The sequence below is a fragment of the Podospora pseudoanserina genome, chromosome 5 (assembly GCF_035222485.1).
Source record: "Podospora pseudoanserina strain CBS 124.78 chromosome 5, whole genome shotgun sequence".
Classification (NCBI taxonomy): domain Eukaryota; kingdom Fungi; phylum Ascomycota; class Sordariomycetes; order Sordariales; family Podosporaceae; genus Podospora; species Podospora pseudoanserina.
The window spans coordinates 4,042,708-4,063,188 of record NC_085924.1 but is presented as its reverse complement, the minus strand read 5'-3'; the positions used below and the strand labels follow the sequence as shown (position 1 = coordinate 4,063,188).

Below are 20,481 nucleotides of genomic sequence, written 5' to 3'. Positions count from 1 at the left end.
GAGCATTCCAATTTCTCGACATCTCGACGTCAGCGGAATGAATGAGTCTCGACAAGAAATTACTCATCAGACTGGCCTTGCCAAAGCTGACTATGTCTTGGCAGAATGTGTGCCGGCAGATAGGTGGATGAATCTGGGGACAAAATGAAATCCCGAACCTGGCTGGCTGGGGACCGCGGAGGGGACGTCTCCGATAGGGCAAGATGATCAACCAATGTTGGGCTGGCGACCTAGGAAAGTCACCGGCGGCGAAAATAAGGCCAAAAAATGGCCAAAATTGGTAAGCAAATTAGTATTACAGTAGTTGGTTGTTGGTTCAAAAGAAAACAGTAAGAAAATCCAGCCCCAAGAGCAAACCGGTGTGGGTCTGGGAAAACCTGGGCCCTTTAGTGCCCCATACCCCCCCACAGACAGCACACCGCCGTCCAAAACGAAGCCATCGTTAATATCCTCCGAAGGCCAATATACGCCTAGATTCTTCCTACTTCTTTTAACTCCTTTGCCCAATGCCCTAGTAGCCTTTTTCCCATACAAATATACGTTCTCCTGTATATCTTAAACCGGAAAATCTCGTATTCCTAATAGCTATATAAACTTTACGTGCTTCTCCCTTTATAGTACCTTTATAAATCTATCCGCCGGTATCTTTAACCTAAAGATATATTAAATACTAAATCTTCCTTCCTTTACTTATTTACCTACCCACTTATATCGTATATTAATATATTAGGTCCTAGCGATATTTTAAAGGTTTAGAACTATAATTTCGGCGTTCTTACTATCGGTATATAGTATATATAGCCTTAACTATAGTATACTATAGTCTTCTAATATCTTTAATACCTACTATAGTAAATACTTTATAGGCGTTAGGTTAATAAACTTTACTTCCGTCGTACTTAGGGTAACGAAGGTCTACTTTTTACTTTTCTATAATATTAGTTTATTAGCTACGAAAATAATATAGTCGCTAATAGAATATCTTTAAAGTAAGATATTTACGTATAAGGTATTTACGAATTTTATAAACTTTATATTTTTTACCGAAAACTCGGAATCCCCTAATATAATATATAGTTTCCTAATAGTAATTAAGTACCGGAAAAAGTACTTTATTAACTCTAAATAATATAGTAAGGGCCTAGAATTACCTTTATAAAGGCGGTTAACGGTAAAAGTAATATTAAGTTAAGTATTAATAGAAAGTTAGTTTAACGAATTAATCTTCCGAATATATTTTTTTACTTCCGCGGTTATTTTTTTTTTACGTAAAAGGAAGCTTTAGTTTGGCTAGCTATAGCGTAATTACGCCGGCTATATCTTTATAGTTAAATTTCTCGAGTAAAGCGTCGATATAAGTTACTTAGGATAGGTAGATCTATTTCTTTCCGCGGTTCTTTATAATATTAAAACCTAAAAACCTTTTCGGCTCGCTTAGTTTCTTAATACTATACTTACTTTTTAGCCCGGTAGTAATATCTTTAATAATTTTCGTCGTAAGCGTTAATATAAATAAGTTATTTACGTATAAGACTATTAAAGTACTTATTTTTTTATAACGGAATAAGTAAAAGTTTAATAAAAGGGTATCGAAACTTAATTTAATTATTATAGGTTTTACTATTTCGTATTAATAAATAGGTAATTTCTTTAAACTATATAATATCCTTTTAAGCTAATATACTTTACTTAATAATTTACTTAAACTATTTAGTAATTATATATAGTATTATATAGTATTAAGGATTTTAACGTTAAAAAATATTATTTTAAAGTTATATTAAAGGTACTCCTAGTCCTTTACGGCTATAATAACTTAAAAGTATTTAATTATTATATTATTTATAACGGCGGCGTAGACGTCCTATATAGCTTAAGAATCCCTATTAAAGTTATTATATATTATTTATTTTACTTTAGCCTTTACCTTATTAATATAAAAGTCTATTTTCTTATTATATATTTATTTACTCGGTAAAACGTTATAGCCTTTCGGCGTATTTATTAGTTCGTAAACGTCCTTTTTTAATAAGCCGGCGTCCTACTTTTTTATAGTAAGTAATTAATATTTATAATAATTTTCGAGTTTCTTTACTTACCGGTAGTTCTTAGGTATATAGTACTTATTAATAGTTTATAAAAGGTAGTCGATTTTAATTATAGATAGGGCGTAGGTTATTACCTTACGTAATTATAGGTTATCGAGATATACTATAAAAAAACTTTAATAAAGGTATTTACCTTACTATAGCTTTTTATAAAAATTTAGGCCTTAATTTCTTATTATTATTTTACGAAACTGCTCTTAAGTCGGTAAAAAAATTATTATTTTTTTTATATAGCCTATATTAAGCTCGAAATCGTTATTAAAGTTTTCGATTAAGCTATTTATACTTAAATCTAATAACCTATTATTAGCCTAGTTATTACTAGGCTCCCCTATAGCCTTACCCTCCTCCCTTCCTATTAGCCTTATAGGGAAAGTAAGCTCTTTTATAGTAAGAGAGTTAATAGTATAAGGCACTTAATTATAGTTTAGTAAAATAAGTACTTCGGACCGTATATCCTTTACCTTTTTAGCGTCGAAAAAGTTTTTTACGTTTAAAGTTTTAAATAATAAAGGTAGTATTAGTAATAACGTAGTTTTTAAAGTAAGTAAAATAGTTTACTTAAGGTCCTTAACCTTCCCTTTATTAATTATTAAAATACTCCGCTATATAGCGGGCTCCGGTATAATAATAGGTTTATTATTAAAGGTAACCTTCCTTCTTAAAGATACCGTTCTATTAATAATAATATTTTTTTTTTCGGCTATAGTATTATTAATAAAAACTATTTTGTACTTAATATCTTTATATTTATTATCGTTAAGTTTATAAAAATCGCTTTCGTTAAACTTTATAATATTAACCTTTATAACTTTATTAATAATTAGGTTCTAGACCTAATATATTTTAATATATATATTTATATAGCCGATAAACTTTTTTTTCTCTACCCTAACGATAAATTTATTTAAATTAGCCCGGTAAGTTAATTTAATATAGTAATACGCGTCGTAAAAGTATAAGCGTAAGTACCGAATATACGGCTTCCGCTCGCCCTTAGATATATTAAGCTTTATAATATACTTTTCGTAAATACTAATATCTCCCTCGTTAACCCTCGAAGATAGTAGGTTACTTACGTAAATTATAAACTATATAATAAATAAAAATAGCTTTTTTAGTACTTTATAAATTAATATAATAGCTTTAGTACGGTTAAACGTAATCCTCGTAACCTTCTTTACCTTTCTATTTATCTATAGTAAGTAAAGTACGGTCTTAAGGATAGTAATACCCTTTTAGTCGGCCTAAGTAGCTAAGCGACTATCGTTAAAGGTCCTAGAGCCTTAAGTAAATTCCGTACCTCTATTAAAACCGATAATACTAATTTTATACTTAGTTTAGCGCGCGATCTTCGTTTCGAAATCCTTAACCTTATCAAATACTTACTTTTTCTTTATTATAAAATTAATTTATTTATAATTATTTTATATATTTACGTAGTAAATAAAGTATTTATAATTTAAATATTTAGGGTTTTTATAGGTAATAACGTCGATATAAATAAAGTCGAACGGGTTATTAATTTACGTAAAGGTCGATAAGCCTAATTAATTTATTATTTTTACTATTACGTAGGGCTTATAGAAAAAGTTATTACCGACGAATTTAATTTTTACCTACGTATAAGCCTTATAAATATCGTCTTTATTAACGTATATTAAACAGCGATATATTATCCGGTAATTAATAAATATTATTACGGCCTTAATAAAAGTCTTTACTAAAAATATTTTACCGAAATCGGCGTTAAGTATTATATTTATTTAATATACGTTATTATTTTTAATTAATTTATATATTACTTACTTAGTACTTTTAAAGACTAGGTTATAACTCTTTTAGTCCCAGAAAATACCTTTATCGAGTAGCTTACCCGCCGATATTAAATTAATAGGCGCTTATAGGTAATATATTATTTCTTTAAACTTTAAAATAATAATCTAGCTATTTAAAAGGGTAGATTTTAGCGCTACGGCTCCTTAATAGCTATATTTTATAATATCTCTTAACGACGAAAGGAACCTTTTTTTCCTTTCCTTAGGTAATAAATAAACTTCGGTAAATTACTTTAGTTTATTAAATACGAAATCCGCGTATCCGGAATTATAATATATATAGTCTTTAAATATTTTAACGGCCTATTAGACTTTAAAGGTATTTATTAACGAAAGTATTACCTTTAAAGACCGAAACGAAAATTTAATTAATTATTATTATAATAAATAAAAAGTAATATATTAGCGAAGTTATTAAATAGTATTAGGGTACTATAGGTAGGTCGGTCCCTCGAAAACTTAGTATTAATAACGCTATTAGTATAGCTTTAAAAAGTCCCTATTAACGAATTAATATTTTACCGCCTTTTTTACTTATCCGTTTATACTTTTTCCTTATACTCCTAATCCTTTAAAGCTTTATTAAAGTTATATTATTAATAAGCCTTACCCTTCGGGTAGTAACGACTATAGCCTATATAATATTAATTACCTTTTTTTAAACCTTTAGTATAATAATCGTATTTCTTTAATAGGGTTAATAATATAGTATATAAAGGTATAATTGCAGCCGGGGCTTTAGTAGTCTCGATAATAATTTTAAAGTAAGCCGGTATAGTCTCCTCCGTAATAGCTTTAGCGTTATACTCTTAGTAAAGGAGCGTTTAAGTTATAATACTATTTTCTATTTTTTTTACTAGCCGGTCGTATAAATCGGGGTACGCGGTTTTAATACCGTTTAAGGTAGCCTAAAGGTAAGCTACGTAGCCGATTTTAATTTCTATTATATTAAAACGACGGCGAAGGACCTCGAGCCGGCTAAAGTAGGCTTAAAATAAAACGAAGTTAATATACTTAAAAGTAAAATACTCTTTTAAAAGTATATTAACGATATCGAAAGTATTATATTATAAGGCTTAAATAATTTTTTAATATAAACTATAAGTATTAATACCGTTAGCCTTTTAATCGAGATTAAAAATTCGTTATTAAATTTCGGGCTTTTTAACGGAAATTATTATTAGGTTTTAAATATTTAAATTATTAGTATATTATTAATCAAAAGTAAATATCCTTTCTTCCGCTAATAGTTATATATTAACCTTAATATAGTCCTTTAAGCTATAATATATAAAGGACTAAGTTAACTAAAATTCCTAACCGGAAAGATCGGTCTTTAAGTTTAGAGCCGGTAAGGCTTAAAAGGTTTATTATTTAACTATAGCGACGGTATTAGTATTTCTTATAACTTTTATAAGCTTTAAGAGTTAGGCTATAGTAACGTTAGTGCTAGTTATTTTAAAAGAAAAATTAGTTAAAGAGAAATCGTAAGAAAGATACTATAAAAAAGATATTAAAAGAAAGATTTAAAGAAAGGCACTATTTAATTTTATAGCTGCTTATAGTGGGTTAAATTAATTTATATAGAGAGCGAGATACTTACTCCGTTATCGGTCTTTTAATAAGGTAGGATAGAGTTCTTAACTACTGCCGGAAAATAATAATTTTTTAGCCAAAAGGTTATAGAAATGGTAGAACTAAAGAAACTTAGTTAAGAGAAAGTTAGCGCTATAAACTATACTTTTATCGGTAAAGGGTGGTCGGTCGTTTTAATTCTTCGTTAAGATAAGCGTTAGGGTTAAAACCAGGCTTCCGTTAATTAAGAAGTTAATTAACTCTCTTAACGCCTCTAAAATTACCGTCGAAAGGTCTAATTGCGTGATATTGGCCTGATAAGGGTCGAAAAGTCGTAAGGTCCGGTATAGTATTCGGCCTTACGAGGTTAGGTTGTCGACGAGGGCGTCGACTTCGGTTTGCTTAGTGATTTAAGCGTCAAAAGAGCTTATAACCTGTTGGGCTGGCGACCTAGGAAAGTCACCGGCGGCGAAAATGAGGCCAAAAAATGGCCAAAATTGGTAAGCAAATTAGTATTACAGTAGTTGGTTATTGGTTTAAAAGAAAATAGTAAGAAAATCCAGCCCTAAGAGCAAACCGGTGTGGGTCTGGGAAAACCTGGGCCCTTTGGTGCCCCACAACTAAGGCCAGCTGGTGACGAGATGTCATCCAGTAATTTTGCTGAGCTTGCAATCGAAGATGACGACCCTATATTGCTATATTGGCCAAGCAGGCTAGGAGATGTCCATGACTAGATGCGTCTTCAAAGCTTCAGCACCGGCTTACCCTGGGCAAGGGAGCGCTGGATGCTAAAAGGGTATTTAAAACCCGCTCTGATCTCGCAAACATACTCTCGCCAGTCCAGCCCAAGAACTAGGAGACTAGTTCTGCGTCAGTCGTTGCTGTGATGAAGCTCATCTCTGTTGTTGCTCTGGCCTCCTTGGCCAAGACTCATAGCATCTTCCAGGTACGGACGATCACACCATTTTCCCAAATCCCTTTCTCCGTCGCCTTGACTGACTGATCTCCACTTTTCAACAACAGAAAGTCTCCGTCAACGGCGTCGAACACCCGCAACTCCACGGTCTCCGCGCTCCCTCTCAGCCCAACCCCGTCATCAACGTCAACGACGCCCAGCTAGCCTGTGGTATCCGAGGCACGCAGTCCAACCAAGTAATTTCTGTCAAGGCCGGTGACAGAATTGGCGCGTGGTGGGGCCATGTCATCGGTGGTGCTCAATGGCCCAACGATCCTGATCACCCCATTGCCTCCTCCCACAAAGGGCCCATCTCAACCTACATGGCCAAGGTCGACAACGCGGCCACAGCATCTCCCAACAACCTCAAGTGGTTCAAGATTTCTGAGGAGGGCCTCAACACTCAGACTGGAAAATGGGGCGTGGACACCATGATCGCCAACAAGGGCTGGTCCTACGCCACGATCCCTACATGCCTGGCACCGGGCCACTATCTACTGCGGCAGGAGCTGTTGGCCTTGCACTCTGCGTACAGCAACATGGGGGCTCAGTTTTATCAATCATGTGCTCAGCTCAGTGTGTCGGGCAGCAGGAGCCATGTCCCGAGTGAGACTGTTAGTATTCCGGGTGCGTACAAGCAGAATGATCCGGGGATTTTGCTGCAGATTTGGGTGGCTAGTGTGCCGGATAATGGGAGGAAGCCGTATCCTATTCCTGGACCGAGGCCGATGACCTGCCCTGCTTAACGTGCAGGAGGTCTCGGAAAAGGTCTGCTGTTGAGGTTGGCAACGCGGACCGACAGCCAGCAGAATTACCACATCACAGTTTGCCATATTGCTTTGCTATTTCTACAGTAGCCCCTTATCAATATCACGACAGGGTGCTACTCTCCGCGTTGTACAGCATTCTTGGCAAGCAGAATGGATCACGGATGTCTTCTTTCCTTTCAAAGCTTCATGCTTCGATATGGCACAGCTTTTGCTCAGCCCAATTCTGTTTGCGGTGTGATCTCCACCACCCGACCTTCAACGATTTATTTCTACAGGCTTCAAATCATTGTTACCTACTTAGATATCATTCTATTTACTTTCGCTATGATCTCTCAACACTCAGATTATATGCTTGAAGATCGGCAAGGCTGCCTTTCAAGAACGTAGCAGCTCTCAGGGGGAAAAGGAATCCACGCCGTTCGGTACCAACGCCCTCAATCTCCAAGCTCCCACAGCGGGATCCTTTACTGTGACATAGGGCTATATGAAGCCGATCACCTCAACATGGCCCGCGCGGGGGAAAACGTGCCGATGCTTTTGATTTGAGATACGCGCGGTCGCTACAGGAGCCGGGTAGATGCATATGCGAAAATAGGGCGGGTTGGCCCGCTCAAAGGTGGCGGCAAGCGAGGATCAGGGTATCAAGCAAGGTTAATGTGATCAATTGGGAGGGTCTTGACAATCTGGACCGAGGATGATGGGGATTGTGGGATGAAGCTTTTAGGAACTGTATCCTGGAATGAAACTGGAGGGCTGGCACCTTCCTTATATGCCGCCCATTATGTGGAAGAGATCGTGATATGGAACGGTTGAGAGCTTAGGGTAGGTTCTTGTGGGACGCAAGCTTGCAGATTGCGGAGATGGAGCGCGGTTTTGGACCCCGAGGCTCGGTGGCCTCTTTCACGGAGACTGCGGGCGCAGGTCTTTGCTATTGTTGGTGATCTCGGGCACTGAGACAGTCACATACTAAACTGCATACACACGGCACTGACCTACCTTAGGTGTGCAATTCAAGGACGACATCTCCAACCTTGATCTCGACACGATAATCGATGGGCACATCACCAATTTCATCGACCGAACTGCCCCAACTTGAAACGTCTTCACCTTCCCTCTTCACAGTGCACATTTTGTTTCCTGCAGGTACGCGGCGGCGATGCACAGGCTCGCGTGCTGTTGTGGGCGGCACAGCAGACCATCGCAGGGGTAAAGGTGTAGAATGTTGACGGACAAGCTCATTCGGCTGATCTGGTCGCTCCTAAATATGGCTCTTTTCACCTGGGTTGTGGAGATTACTCCGACCATCATATGCCATCAATTAAGCTTCTTACTGATTTGCGTCAAACCCTGGTTAACTCCGATGTCATGTTCTTCCGGAGACACGGACGAGTCTAAACGGCAGCCTGCCCGGCTTTCAGAGCTGAGATTCTGTGCCACGGAGGCGAAAGCTCTTGGGGCCAACAGCTCGGAGTGTCTGGGGTGCTGTACGAAGTGGACATGATTCGAGGTGAAGTGCTCAGGTGTTGCGTGTGTAAGGTGGCACAAGAGACGATCACTTCCCCCTATGCTACCTTTTCCTCTCGAGGGTCTTTGGGGTCGATTACATGATTACCTAGGTACCGTTGAGTAGAATAAGGCAAACATGGTAACCTTTTTTAAATAACGATCCTTGTTGGTTCTGGCCGTGGATTGTGATTAGACTTGCAGATTGCCACTGCAAGGGTTTCCTGATTTTCTCGTGGCATTCTTGTCCGTGTAGAGTAGCCGTGCCGCAACAAAACACATCTTGCACAACATTGAAACATCGAAGCATTGAAACACCCACACTTTAGCCCTCACAACTTGGTGTCTATGTGCACTGGCCAGTACGATGACTGCGCCGTTGGAATCCTCTCCGCCGCCACCCTTCGCCCACCCCAGAAATCCTTCCGTAAATAACTCATTTCAATCTCTGTATTCCCTCCGCGATTGTCTTTTCCATTTTTTTCATTTTTTTGTTTTGATTTTGAGTTGCTGACTTTTGAATACTCGACTGCAAGGGAAGAAAAAAGGTGGATCTACATGAGACGACTGGAATCGACTGTGACCAGCAACCAGCACGTCGATGACAACCAAAACAACCAAAATGACATCGCATAAACCGATATGGCTGGCCAATACGCTAGCCCTGCTGCTGGTCAGCGGCCGCATTGATGGAGTGCGAGCGCAGGAACCAACATGCTACGACACGTGGGGGAACAAAGACACGAACCAAGTGCCGTGTTATGGGCCAGGATCAACACCAGATACGAAAACGACAACCCATTGCTGCAACAAGAACGACTACTGCTTATCCAACGGACTATGTATGAGCCCACAAGCCAACAACCTCATGACACAGCAAGGCTGCACAGATAAAGACTGGAACGACTCATCATGCAACCGGCTCTGCCAACCAGACAAACGTGACCCCTCCCCCCCTCTGTCTCAACTACTAGCACAATCTCACTAACATCACCACAGGAAACAGCCTCCTCCCATCAATACCCCTAATCCCCTGCCCCTCAACCCTCAACTCCTCCTCCGGCCTCCAGTTCTGCTGCGGCAACACCCCCTCCGAAGCAGCCACATGCTGTTCATCATCATCATCCAGCTCCCCCTTCCCCATCCGCCCCGGCGTCCTCCTCCTCCCCTCATCACCCTCCCCCTCCGACACTACCTCCACCTCGTTAGAAACCCTCAAAATAGGCCTCGGCATCGGCCTCGGAATCGGCATCCCCATCTTCGCCCTCCTCCTCGTCCTAACCTACCTCCTCGCCCACCCCCGTTCACCCCGCTCCTCCCAACCCCCCTCCCAATCCAAACACCGCTACGACCCCTCAACCCTAACCACAGGCTGGCACCTCCGCGCCCCATCCCGCACCACCATCCGCGGGGGGTACCGCTCCCACGAAAAAAGGGACTCCTTCGGCCGAGTCGACACCAACGTTGGCCCCCCTTCTGAAGACGGTGACTTCTCTAGCCACAACCCTGCCTCTGCCTCCGCTGCTGCATGGCCACCGACGGGGACAAATGTCGCTGCTGCAATTGCTGCTTGGGCTAATATTAATGCTAACCACCATCTCAATAATGACGAAGTCCCGCCCAGTCCAAAGGAAATGGACGCGAGGAGTAGGGCGGGGTCGAGGTTGAGGTATTACTTTCGGGGGGAGACGCCCACTCCGGGGAGGTTTGAGCTCCCTGCTTCGGAGGGGGGTGGTGATCAAAAAGGGAGGAAGATCGGGGTTGGGATTGGGGTGAGGGAGATGGGGGAGCAGGAACTGCCGGGGTATGAGCAGGATGAACAAGGGGTTGGAACGATGGGGACGGTGGGGGCGGATAGTATGACTATTGGGAATGTCGGGGCTGTGCCTGTTACGCCTATGGGGGTGGGAACTATAAATAGGACTATGCCTAGGGCAGAGCAAGTGTCGCCACTGACGGCGGTGGAGGGAGGGCAGGGAATGTTTGCTGCAGGTGGGGGGGGGGTGTTGGATAAGGTTGTTAGTGGGGAGGTTATGGGGCAGGGGCATGAGAGGTGATTTCTTTGAGGCTGTTTCTTTTGTCTTGGTTTGGGGATTTGGTTGGGGGAAGGGAGGGTTGGATAGCATTGTACGATTCATTGTGGTTTTTAATTGTGGAAGGGTACCTATGGGGGCTCTCCAGGGCTTTGAGGACATGTAGGGATATTTCAAGAGGAAGACGGGTCCGATTGCCCTGAAAACAAAACAATTCCGTGTCCATTGGGAATCTGATACTAATCTAAGTTACCTGATCTTGCAAGCTACCACCCTCCCACTGTCTCGTTATTTGCTCGCCTCAAACAACTCCAACACATTCTCCATGAACCTGTCCCACAGCTCCTTACAGAGCCCAACCACGAAACCCAGAACATCCCGCGGACTCCACGTCGCCCGGAAGTCAAAGGCCTCGCCCAGAATGAAACCCTTAACCCGGATGGTAAAAGGTCCACCTTTGGTGATGGTCTTGAGAGACCCAGTCAGCTCGACCAATTCGATATTGAGCGTGTCAGCCAGCCGCTGGGCGAGCCACTTGCCAGCTGCAAGAACAGCTGCTGCCACCGCTTTGGCAGCGTCGAGGCCTGCCTTTGCAATGTCGACCCACGTGGTGTTCTTCTGTGCAAAGTCGAGCGCCGCGAGTGCTGTCTGGAAAGCAATGAAGTGTATCCCCTCAGCCACTCCCTTGACCACAGCTCGAGCAGCCTCCAAGATCTTTTCCTGAACTGCCAAAAGAACACCCTTTGTCGCTGCTGCAGCTTGCTTGATCCCCAAAGCAGTCTTTTCTGCAATGACGACAGCCCCTTTTGCTATCTCTATTCCGGCAGCATGGATAGCCACGACACCGTCAACAGCGGCTTGAGCGGCGGCAATGATGCCGTCCCACATGACGCGGGCGGCACGGAGAGCACCCTCGGCCAGGTTAACAGCCCCGAGTGCAATGTTGTAGGCGACGCCTTCGACGATGAATCTTGCACCATCAAGGATGAGATTCGCCGCACCAAGAGCCATCTTCATGACAGCCAGCTCAGCTCCGAGGACTCCAACACGGAAAGCCTGGATTTCGTTTGCACGTCAGCGTATGTACAAGTTAACCAAAATGCAGAAGTAGTCTCCCTACCTTGAATGGCTTCTCGTACCATGCTGCGTCATCAAGGTCGTCAACAGCATCGTCATAGTCCCGTCTTGCTCGATCGACGCGCCCTAGATGGAAAGTGAGAAAGTGTTCACGACATGCCCTGGGGCGAGGACCACTTACACTCTTCCTCATTCACTCGTGCCCTGGCACTCTCCAACGCCTGAATAGCGTTGCCGAAATCCCTCTGGAGCTTCTCCCGCGATCCCTGGAGATCACGAATCTTGCCATTGATGGCTTCCTCGCCATCGCGCCGTTTCTGGGCAAGATCACGCTTCTTGCCGTCCATGTCATCCTGGAAACCCCGTTTCTTCCCGTCCAAGACAGCAACAGCTTGGCGAATGTGCTCATCGGCACGCTTCTCTTCCTCCAGGATGTACTGCTCGTTCTCAACCTGCTCCCGGCGGCACTTTTCCTCTTCCGCTCGCAGATCAGCCTGGGCCGCCTCCATGGCAGCATCAAACTTGGCCTGCGTTCTTTTCACCTCTTGCTTGGCCTCCTCGCATTTACGCTCAAATTCAAGCTTTGCCTCGTCCACCTTGCGTTTGGCCTCCTCAATACCTTGATCAACCGACGCTTGAGCACTTGCAAACCACTTCTGCATCGCCTCCGAGATCTCTGTCAGGATCCGCTGCTCCATCAAAGCATGGAGTTGGAAATCGGCATCTTCAAGGTTCGCCAAAGCGCCGGTATTGGCACCAGTACCGCCCTTCTCCAACTCCCTGTCAGCAGGCTCAGGCTTGATGAGCTTGCCATCGACCTGAAACTTGATGAGATCACTCCACGCCAGTTCAAAATTGAACTCAAGCTCCGGATCAGGCATGATCTGTGCCTTGACAAACACACCAGCCTCAAGATCCCAGAGCGCCACGCTCCCGCTGAGCTCAAAACACTGCCGCTCTTTGGTGATCTCAAAGTCAATGAAGGCATTTTCTCCCTGAGTGCCATCAGCGCACTTCCCGCCCCGGATTGCAAGAGGACCAAGGGTGAAGCCTTCGATTTCCCCCTTGAGCTTGAGGCCTTCACTACCGATCCGGCAGTCAATCTCGACCTTTTTGTCAAGAATGAAGGCTTTGCCCTGCACGACGAAGCCAGGGGGGTAAACCTGTATGCCGATGATGCAGCCGAGCGGACTGGCGTAGACGTTGACGTCCTGGAAACGAATGATCTCGCGGTCGGGCTTGTCGATGTCTAGGTCTGCTGCCGCGTTGACGAGGTTGATGACTTGGCTGGATTCGAAGCGGGTTGCTTGAAGCTTGACTAGCGTCTCCTTGGGGTTGGTTCCGAGATTGATGGCGAGCGCGTAGGCGTCTACCTCGTCGACGACGAAGCCGCCTTCGAAGCCCATGCCGGATGGTGTTCCTGTGGCGAGGAACTGTTCGTAAACAATCTCGACTTCCAGGGTTAGGCGGGGACCTAGTGAGATGTCAGCAACCTGAAACCACGGCGCTATCACTATGAGCTATTCGCGTACCAATCTTGAGCCTAGGACTCAAACCCAAGGGGTTCTTCCACCAGCCAGACATCTGACTATTCACAGGTCAGCAGAGGAGCCAAGGGTTCTAGTTTGATATGGGGGACTCACGCATAGGCTGCGGCCTGCAGGTTGTTGGCCGCCACACCAAGGTCGAGCTGGAGAGGCTTCTCCTCGCCTTCGGGGGTGACCCAAAGTGTAGCTTGGAAGAGTACACGCAACTCGGGCTGAGTTTCAATGATGAGTGTCAATGGTCCGGACACCACGGTAGGAGATAGCTCGATCTGGAGGTATGGTCAGTCAGGCGAGTGGAAGACTTCACACGTGTTTGACCTACTCGAATGCTCTCAGGCAAGATGATACCGACGCTGAGACCGCCCTTCTTGGAATATCCAGCACGGAGGATGTACCTGTCCTCTGGCGATGTGCCCTTGCACAAGTCACCAACAAACGGCACCGACTTTAGTTCAGCGCAAAGGAAGATTCCTATTGTGGGCATCCACGTCCGCTGTCAGCTGTTATCGACCCAGAGTATGTGACCGAGGACGGGGGAAATTTTCACCTTCCTTGATCGGGAACCGCGCCGTATTCAGGCCGTAATCGTTAGAAATGTCCTTACTCGCCGCCACCAGCGTCACGCAGTCAAGCTGCAGATCCATAGGGTGGTCATCTCCCATGGCACCCCCCAGCATCTTGCCGATACTGACGTTCTCACATTCAAGCCGTCCGTACACGAAGTAGTTGAGTGGGCCGTCAGCAGACTTTGTAATAGCGGCCGCGACTTTGAAGTTGAGGTGGGCATCGCCAGTATGGACCTCGACATCGCCGCGGATTATGGCCGCAACAGGGGTTCCTTTTTTCTGAGCTGGTGATTGTCCCCGAACTCCTTTCACGCTGGAAGGCGGCGGTTGAGTTCCCCCTGTGGCCTCCTTTCCTTTTTCCACGTGATCTTGAGAAGGAGGTTTGGGCGGGTTCACATTACCAATGATCAACTCCAAGCGGGCTTGCTTGATGCAAACATCTTCACCGATGTGAAGGTCGTCAACAGCACCGGATATCATGACACCGTCGACCGAGATGAGAACCTCAGCGGCTGCGACCTTGTATGAGTCAACCCAGACCTCGCCGTACAACACCAGCCGCCCTTGAGATATCTCGACGGTCAGTTCGCTAAAGCGGACGTCCTGCTCCACAGGGTCGAGGTTGGAGCCCGTCATGGTGTTGAAAAGCCGGCGGATGTCATCCATTGCCAGCGTCATGATGTATCCGCGGAGGAGCGAGCCGGCTGATCAGTTGGGTTAGCGTTGCTCAGTTCTTGGTTGGCTATCAACGAGGTGAAATAGGCGAAGAGACAAGGGATACAAACATTTCTTGACGTGGCCACTCAGCTCAACAACAACGCCACCGAGATTCCAGGTTGACAGAATAGAGAACTCCAAGGTCCTCCCAACGTCCGACTTGATGATTGAAGTCCCAAAGGTGACTTTGTCGAGCTAAAACAGCATTCTGTCAGTGGTGGGTTGCCGAGGTGGACAAGAGGAACACTCGCATCAAGACCTGAGACGCCAAAGACACTCTCCCACTTCTCACTTCCGCCAAAGTTCATAGCTATATCCAGAGAATCTGCCTTGGGCTGAAGCTTGTACTCCAGAACAAGGGGCACCACCGAGTTGGGGATGGCCAGGTGCAGCGTGCCAAAGAACCCCCACATAGTCTCAAGATCAACACCTTTACTCGGGACAACGTTGAGCTCGACACCAGCGTTGCGGAAAGTGAGAAACTCGCCAAAGCCACGGTTGATGCCGTTGATACTCCCTTTGAAGGTGAAGCCAGTTGCTATGAGATCGTCGCTGTAATCCTGTTGGATGCCCAGGTGTGCTGAGAGATGCAGGCCGGGCTGTTCTTGAGCGAAGACATCACGGAGGACGTCGTGAATGGGTTGTAACAAGCCACGGAACTCAACATCCGTCTCGAACCACAGCCCAGCTTTCTTGAGCGCTGAGGCATCCCGGCCAAGCCAGATCATAGACGTGTTCTTCATGGTGAGGGCATCGAAGTCGGTCCCCTTTAGACTGGGAAAGATGGAGCCGAGCGAGATGTCCTCGTCGAACTTGAATTCCTTGAAGAGCTCCATCGGGCCTTTCGGCTTCTCGACTGTGCGCAAAAGATTAGTGATGATTCATCGCTGTGAAAGTCAAAACTACTAAAAAACCTGAAATCTACTCACCAGGTTTCGGTTTCTCGACGGGGACATCGATCCAGTATTCAACGAGTTGGCCATTTTCGAACTTCATGCGTTTCTGCCTTGTGAACTGGGGCTCTGAGCCAGAAGAGACTTGGCCCATGGAGTCGGATGGATTGCCAGACATTGTGGAAATCGACTGGCCCGTTATCTTGCCTTGTAGAAGAGGAGTCTGCTTTGAAGAGTATTGGAAATACGAATCATTCTATACTTCCACATAACAGGCATCTGGTTCGGGTCCTCTCCCCCGGCAAAGCCTCGCAGTCTCGCAGTCTCAATTTCTCTTCGCCTCTCCTATCACAATCTTCCCCTGCTGCAGCTTCGGCTCTCCTTTCTCAAGCCTCCTCCGGCCATCTTTTATTCACGGACGTTCTGGCCTGATCGCGCAAACTGCGCTCCTAAACAATCGAGATCATCACGGATTCAACAGAATTGGCGGTGTGACAATGGCAGCATGAATCGGCAACTCCAGATAAGGTAACAGGAGATTTGCTTTCAGCAATCTGCAATGATGCTATCACCATCTGCAATACATCGTGATATCATCAAAGAACCTACTCTTTCCCGGGATCAAAATATCCAAAAAAAGCAATTCCCAGCCAGCCTCCACTCGCAGCGCCTTTCCTGTCTTGAAGACCGCACGTCGATTTAAACTCCAAGCGGGGCACGTGGCTTGGGTCTCGATCACCAACATCCCGATTTCCAAATCCGATGCAATGATGCATTCCCCGAGCGCCAGCATCTTTTAAATGCCGAAAAAGTATTAGTTTTGGCATTACAGAACGAGCTGACACCAACGCATCACCACGAGGATGAAAGCAAGTTTTCAGGCACCGCTCGGAAACAGTGCTGCAAGCGTGAAATATCACATTCTAGACTTTGGCAGCGGGAAGTCGGGACTCGATCTGGCCTCAAGCGAAGGATCCAAATCGAACTGTGGCATGCGCCTCAACGCAAGGAAAGAAGCTGAATGATGGAGAAAGTTGTCGGTTTTGGGATAGACAATATGAAACATCCACAACACTATTGGGTCTAGATGTGTGATTCGATTGCCAGTTGTGCTCCTCCTCATGGATGGTGGTGATGATGATGATGATGATGATGATGCGATCAAACTCGACAACAGGGCCAAACTGGGTAACGAGCTCGTGGCTAGCACATTCAAGAGCCCCAAGCACGAAAGGCAAATGATGAATTCCAAAGACGGGATCCGACTAGAAAGCAGTCCAAGCTGGAAAAAACCATATAAGACCTTCCATCCTCCCTCCACAGTCCACTCCCTTCTCTTCACCAAAAACAACAAACAGACATTTCCCATATAACTTCAACCACCACACCAATCACCCAAACACAACCCACCCCCCCAAAAACAAAATGTCCACCCCCGAAGCAGGCAACACCCTCTCCATCCCGGCCTACACCCCCGACGCGGACTCCGCCCTCCAAGAAATCACCTGGTCCCAATCCCTCCGCACCAAGAAAGCCAACTACTACATCGTCAAAGCCAAAAACATCACCCAAAACCAAGCCGACGTCCTCCTCTACATCCAAGACACCTTCTACAAGGACGAGTCCAGCCCCACTCACCTGAGCAAGCTCCCCGGTGCTAAAAAAGAAGGCGGTGCGCTTCTCCCCCCTTACCCCCTCTTGTCCCAACCCAACCCCCCAACCCCCCCATCCCATCCCATCCCATCCCATCCCATCCCATACTAACCCCCTTATCCCCCGGTCCAGACAACTTCATCCTCCCCATCAACGACAAACTCCAATACGGCCAAAAGAACGCCCAAGGCGAGAACCGCTGGCTCGTCCTCCACGACAAGGACAACAAGCCCTACCAGCACCGCTTCATCGTCGCAACCGTGCAGGGCCATGCCGCCGAGTGGGCCAAGACGCTGGCCAACTCGTTCGGCGCCGGCGAGCTCGCCTCTCAGGTTACCAGCATCGGCAAGAGCTTTGTCGGTCACTACCTGCACACCTTTTAAGGTTGATGATCTCAAAGTGTCTCGCTGAGGAGAGTCTGGGGGTGTTTCAATCTCTCATGGGCGCGCCACAATGAAGGAACTGATATGGTCTACTTTGAAAAAGAAACACACAAAAAAAAAGGAAAAAAAAGAAACTGATATGGTCAACTATGGAGAAGGATGAAGAAAGAGGAGAATGTAACTACACTCATTAGATAACTATTAGCTAGGTCTCTGTCTCAGCAACTGGCCACGCCAGACTAGAAACGAATACTGAGTTCTTGAGCATTACAAGCGTATATGATGGCGTGATGTTCCTTGGTAGATTCGAGCCTGGCCTCTATGAACAGGACCTTTGACTGCAAAGTGCAGGATAAAAGAATTTCCCAGGGGTCGGTTGAAGTTAATTGAGATAGAACAAACAGGGCACATGACACACCAAAGCCATGGAGGGGAGCGAGCTTGTTTAGCGATATCCTATGCATACAAATTATTTCGACCCATCTTTTTCCTATGCATGTCCTGGTTGCTTCAATACCCTCCACACGTGAATGAATATTGTAAACCCACGACCATAGAATATGCCTGCAGTGCCCAAGTCCCAGCTCAGACAAAACATTAAACAAGCACTAAGAGCCGACATAAATGTAGCTGTAACACAAAACCGTCCGCCCCCCAGCCCCACCAATCAAGCAACGGACGTCCCGAGAGTCTCACTGTCACTAGCATAATCGGCAACCCGGACATGGGGACTAGCCCTTCTTGGCTCATCCTCGTCATCAATGGCCCTCGCACTCGCAGGCGTAAACGTTCTGTTCCTCTTGACACCGCTGTTATAGCAAAGCTCACCTCCTGAGGTGCTTCTCGAACTACCAGAGAAAACCGTCTGATCTGGTAGCGTCGACGGTGCAGCGTTTTCCTTTCCCTTGTCTCCGAACAACCCACCGCGGTCTCCGCACTCTTCGCTCGATGATGTTGTGGAGGATGACCGCGCAGAGTGGCAGGCCGCACCCCCTGATCCGGGGATAGGTGTTCCCATTCGGAAGGCCGTGTTGGGATCGACCTCCCCTAACCCCATTCCCAGGTGATGTCTGGTCTCCTTCTTGGACTTGATCTCTGACGATGGAAGCGGAATGGGTTGGTTCAAGAGTGACTGTGTCAGACTGGATGCAAGATTTGGGGGCAGCAGCGACGCATCGTGGCGATGCTGAGGCAGATGGTATTGATGATCTAGATCCAAGGCTGTAGGCGTATTGGTCGGAACCTTCATGTCATCGACTTCGTCCATGGTGGCGCTATAATCCGGCATGCTAATGTCACTTGTTTGCTTGCGCGCCTGCATCGTAGAGCTCGACCAAAAGGCCTTGAAAGAGTTGTTTGAATCGCTTGACTGTCCGCTATTGACGATGGAGCTCATGGAGTTTACCCAGTCCATGTATGCTGACGATGAACTGAAAGGGTCCGCATACGTATTGACAGAAGTACGGGGAAGAAGAGGGGTGGGAAATGTTGAGCTGCCAAGATATCCTGACGTTGTTTGGGGCTGGAAGATGCTGCCCGGTATTGGAGGAGTAGGGAACCCTTGGCTTTTGACGTTGCGAAGAAGCAATGACTTGCGGCGTGGAGAGTGGCTGTGAAGCTCTGCTCCATCGTTGGTTTGGTATGTGGGGACTGGCATCGAAGGGTTCGCGGAAGGACGTCGCCACATTGAAGGATTGGGCCATGCGATGCCATTGGCCTCGAGAATCTCTGTGCTATCACATCAGCCTCGGTCCGTAGTTGCTACCAGAGGTCCGGGAAACAAGACGGACCAAGAGGAGCATGCTGAAAGGAAAATGCCACGACGTTCTTGACTCTCTCAATGGGAACTGAGAGGGAGTCCCGAGGGAAGCCTTCGCTGATCACGACCTTGATTCGGCCAATGTCGTCCGCAGGATTCCAGTGGCTCTGAAACATAAGTTCGCGACGGAAATGCGGAAACTTGAGTCGCTCAAGCTCGCCGGTTTTGGTAAATTCTGCCAGAACATGTTACTGCAAGATCACTGGCAAGGATAACAATCACCACAAACCAAATGTGCTAGTGATAAGATGTGGGCCGTTGACTTTGCGGTCAAGGACAGTCGAACTAGTTGCCGGTCAGGAGGGGATTTCATCAAGAGCCAGGCAGTACCCACGCAACCAAGCGTCCGTCGAGGAGAATGCGGGCCTCATATTTGACTAGCTCCATGTGCTTGCTGTAAGTCCGGGTGAATTGGCTGATCTCGGGGTTGCGCCAGCAGTGAAGAGATATCTGGAACGAGGACCCGGCCGGCAAACTCGGGACAAAGCAGGTCATTACCGGCATCATTACCGACATACCAGCTGAGCCGTGAATGTGGGACAACTCGACATCGGGAATCGCATGGCAGGCGACCTTGAACTCTTTGAAGGGAATTTTGGCGTCTCGGCCAGTCGGGAAAAGGATGACATCCCAGTCGTCGTAGCGCATCGTGGTGGTCGAAAGAGGAGGATGCTTTGTCGAGAAGAGAGACTGATAAGACTTGCTCGATGATGATGGAGAGGAAAGGAACTGGTACCAAGAGAACAGCAACAAAAGAGAAAGGTGGCCAAGCCAATTACACAGCCATCAAGGCTGGCAACTCCCAAGAAGCCAAAAACAGAGTTGCGAGCGGAGATGCCTGATATCAGAACATCAGCAACGTCACTTTGGTGCCCGCGTTGGTAGTTTGGCGGGCCCATGCCGATAGGCATCTTTGGGAGCTACCGGGGGTAGGGGACCCAATGACGCACGGTGTGACCGGTACTTCCCTCAGCATCATTGGAAAGGGACGAAGAAGGATGGGGTTCGAGTAGATTCGGCCCCGGTTCAACTGTGTGGTGTAAT

The 20,481-nt window shown here is 46.0% G+C and overlaps 5 protein-coding genes across 5 annotated transcripts; 3 read left to right on the top strand and 2 right to left on the bottom strand.

Annotated features, from left to right (window-relative positions):
• The first annotated feature begins 6,316 nt into the window (after positions 1–6,316).
• Positions 6,317–7,589, top strand: QC764_509980 (uncharacterized protein). Its single transcript, XM_062948253.1, has 2 exons — positions 6,317–6,467; positions 6,542–7,589. The coding sequence occupies exons 1-2, from the start codon at positions 6,408–6,410 to the stop codon at positions 7,220–7,222; spliced, it is 741 nt and encodes a 246-aa protein (XP_062799672.1). The 5' UTR covers positions 6,317–6,407; the 3' UTR covers positions 7,223–7,589.
• Positions 7,590–9,010: 1,421 nt separating this feature from the next.
• Positions 9,011–10,806, top strand: QC764_509975 (uncharacterized protein; the record flags this gene model as incomplete). Its single annotated transcript, XM_062948252.1, has 2 exons — positions 9,011–9,690; positions 9,749–10,806. The coding sequence occupies exons 1-2, from the start codon at positions 9,351–9,353 to the stop codon at positions 10,804–10,806; spliced, it is 1,398 nt and encodes a 465-aa protein (XP_062799671.1). The 5' UTR covers positions 9,011–9,350.
• Positions 10,807–11,070: 264 nt separating this feature from the next.
• Positions 11,071–15,783, bottom strand: QC764_0085970 (uncharacterized protein; the record flags this gene model as incomplete). The annotated part of the gene is made up of 10 exons (XM_062940857.1): positions 15,619–15,783; positions 14,935–15,545; positions 14,758–14,884; positions 13,954–14,676; positions 13,729–13,877; positions 13,503–13,675; positions 13,392–13,447; positions 12,041–13,333; positions 11,903–11,985; positions 11,071–11,838 (listed from the first exon to the last, which is right to left on the bottom strand). The coding sequence occupies exons 1-10, from the start codon at positions 15,758–15,760 to the stop codon at positions 11,071–11,073; spliced, it is 4,125 nt and encodes a 1,374-aa protein (XP_062799670.1). The 5' UTR covers positions 15,761–15,783.
• Positions 15,784–16,911: 1,128 nt separating this feature from the next.
• QC764_509960 (uncharacterized protein) lies at positions 16,912–17,796 on the top strand. Its single transcript, XM_062948251.1, has 2 exons — positions 16,912–17,254; positions 17,368–17,796. The coding sequence occupies exons 1-2, from the start codon at positions 17,008–17,010 to the stop codon at positions 17,616–17,618; spliced, it is 498 nt and encodes a 165-aa protein (XP_062799669.1). The 5' UTR covers positions 16,912–17,007; the 3' UTR covers positions 17,619–17,796.
• Positions 17,797–18,059: 263 nt separating this feature from the next.
• QC764_509950 (uncharacterized protein) lies at positions 18,060–20,085 on the bottom strand (the record flags this gene model as incomplete). Its single annotated transcript, XM_062948250.1, has 4 exons — positions 18,060–19,346; positions 19,409–19,612; positions 19,667–19,722; positions 19,772–20,085. 4 exons carry the CDS (start codon positions 20,083–20,085, stop codon positions 18,286–18,288), a joined length of 1,635 nt encoding a protein of 544 aa, XP_062799668.1. The 3' UTR covers positions 18,060–18,285.
• Positions 20,086–20,481: the final 396 nt, after the last annotated feature.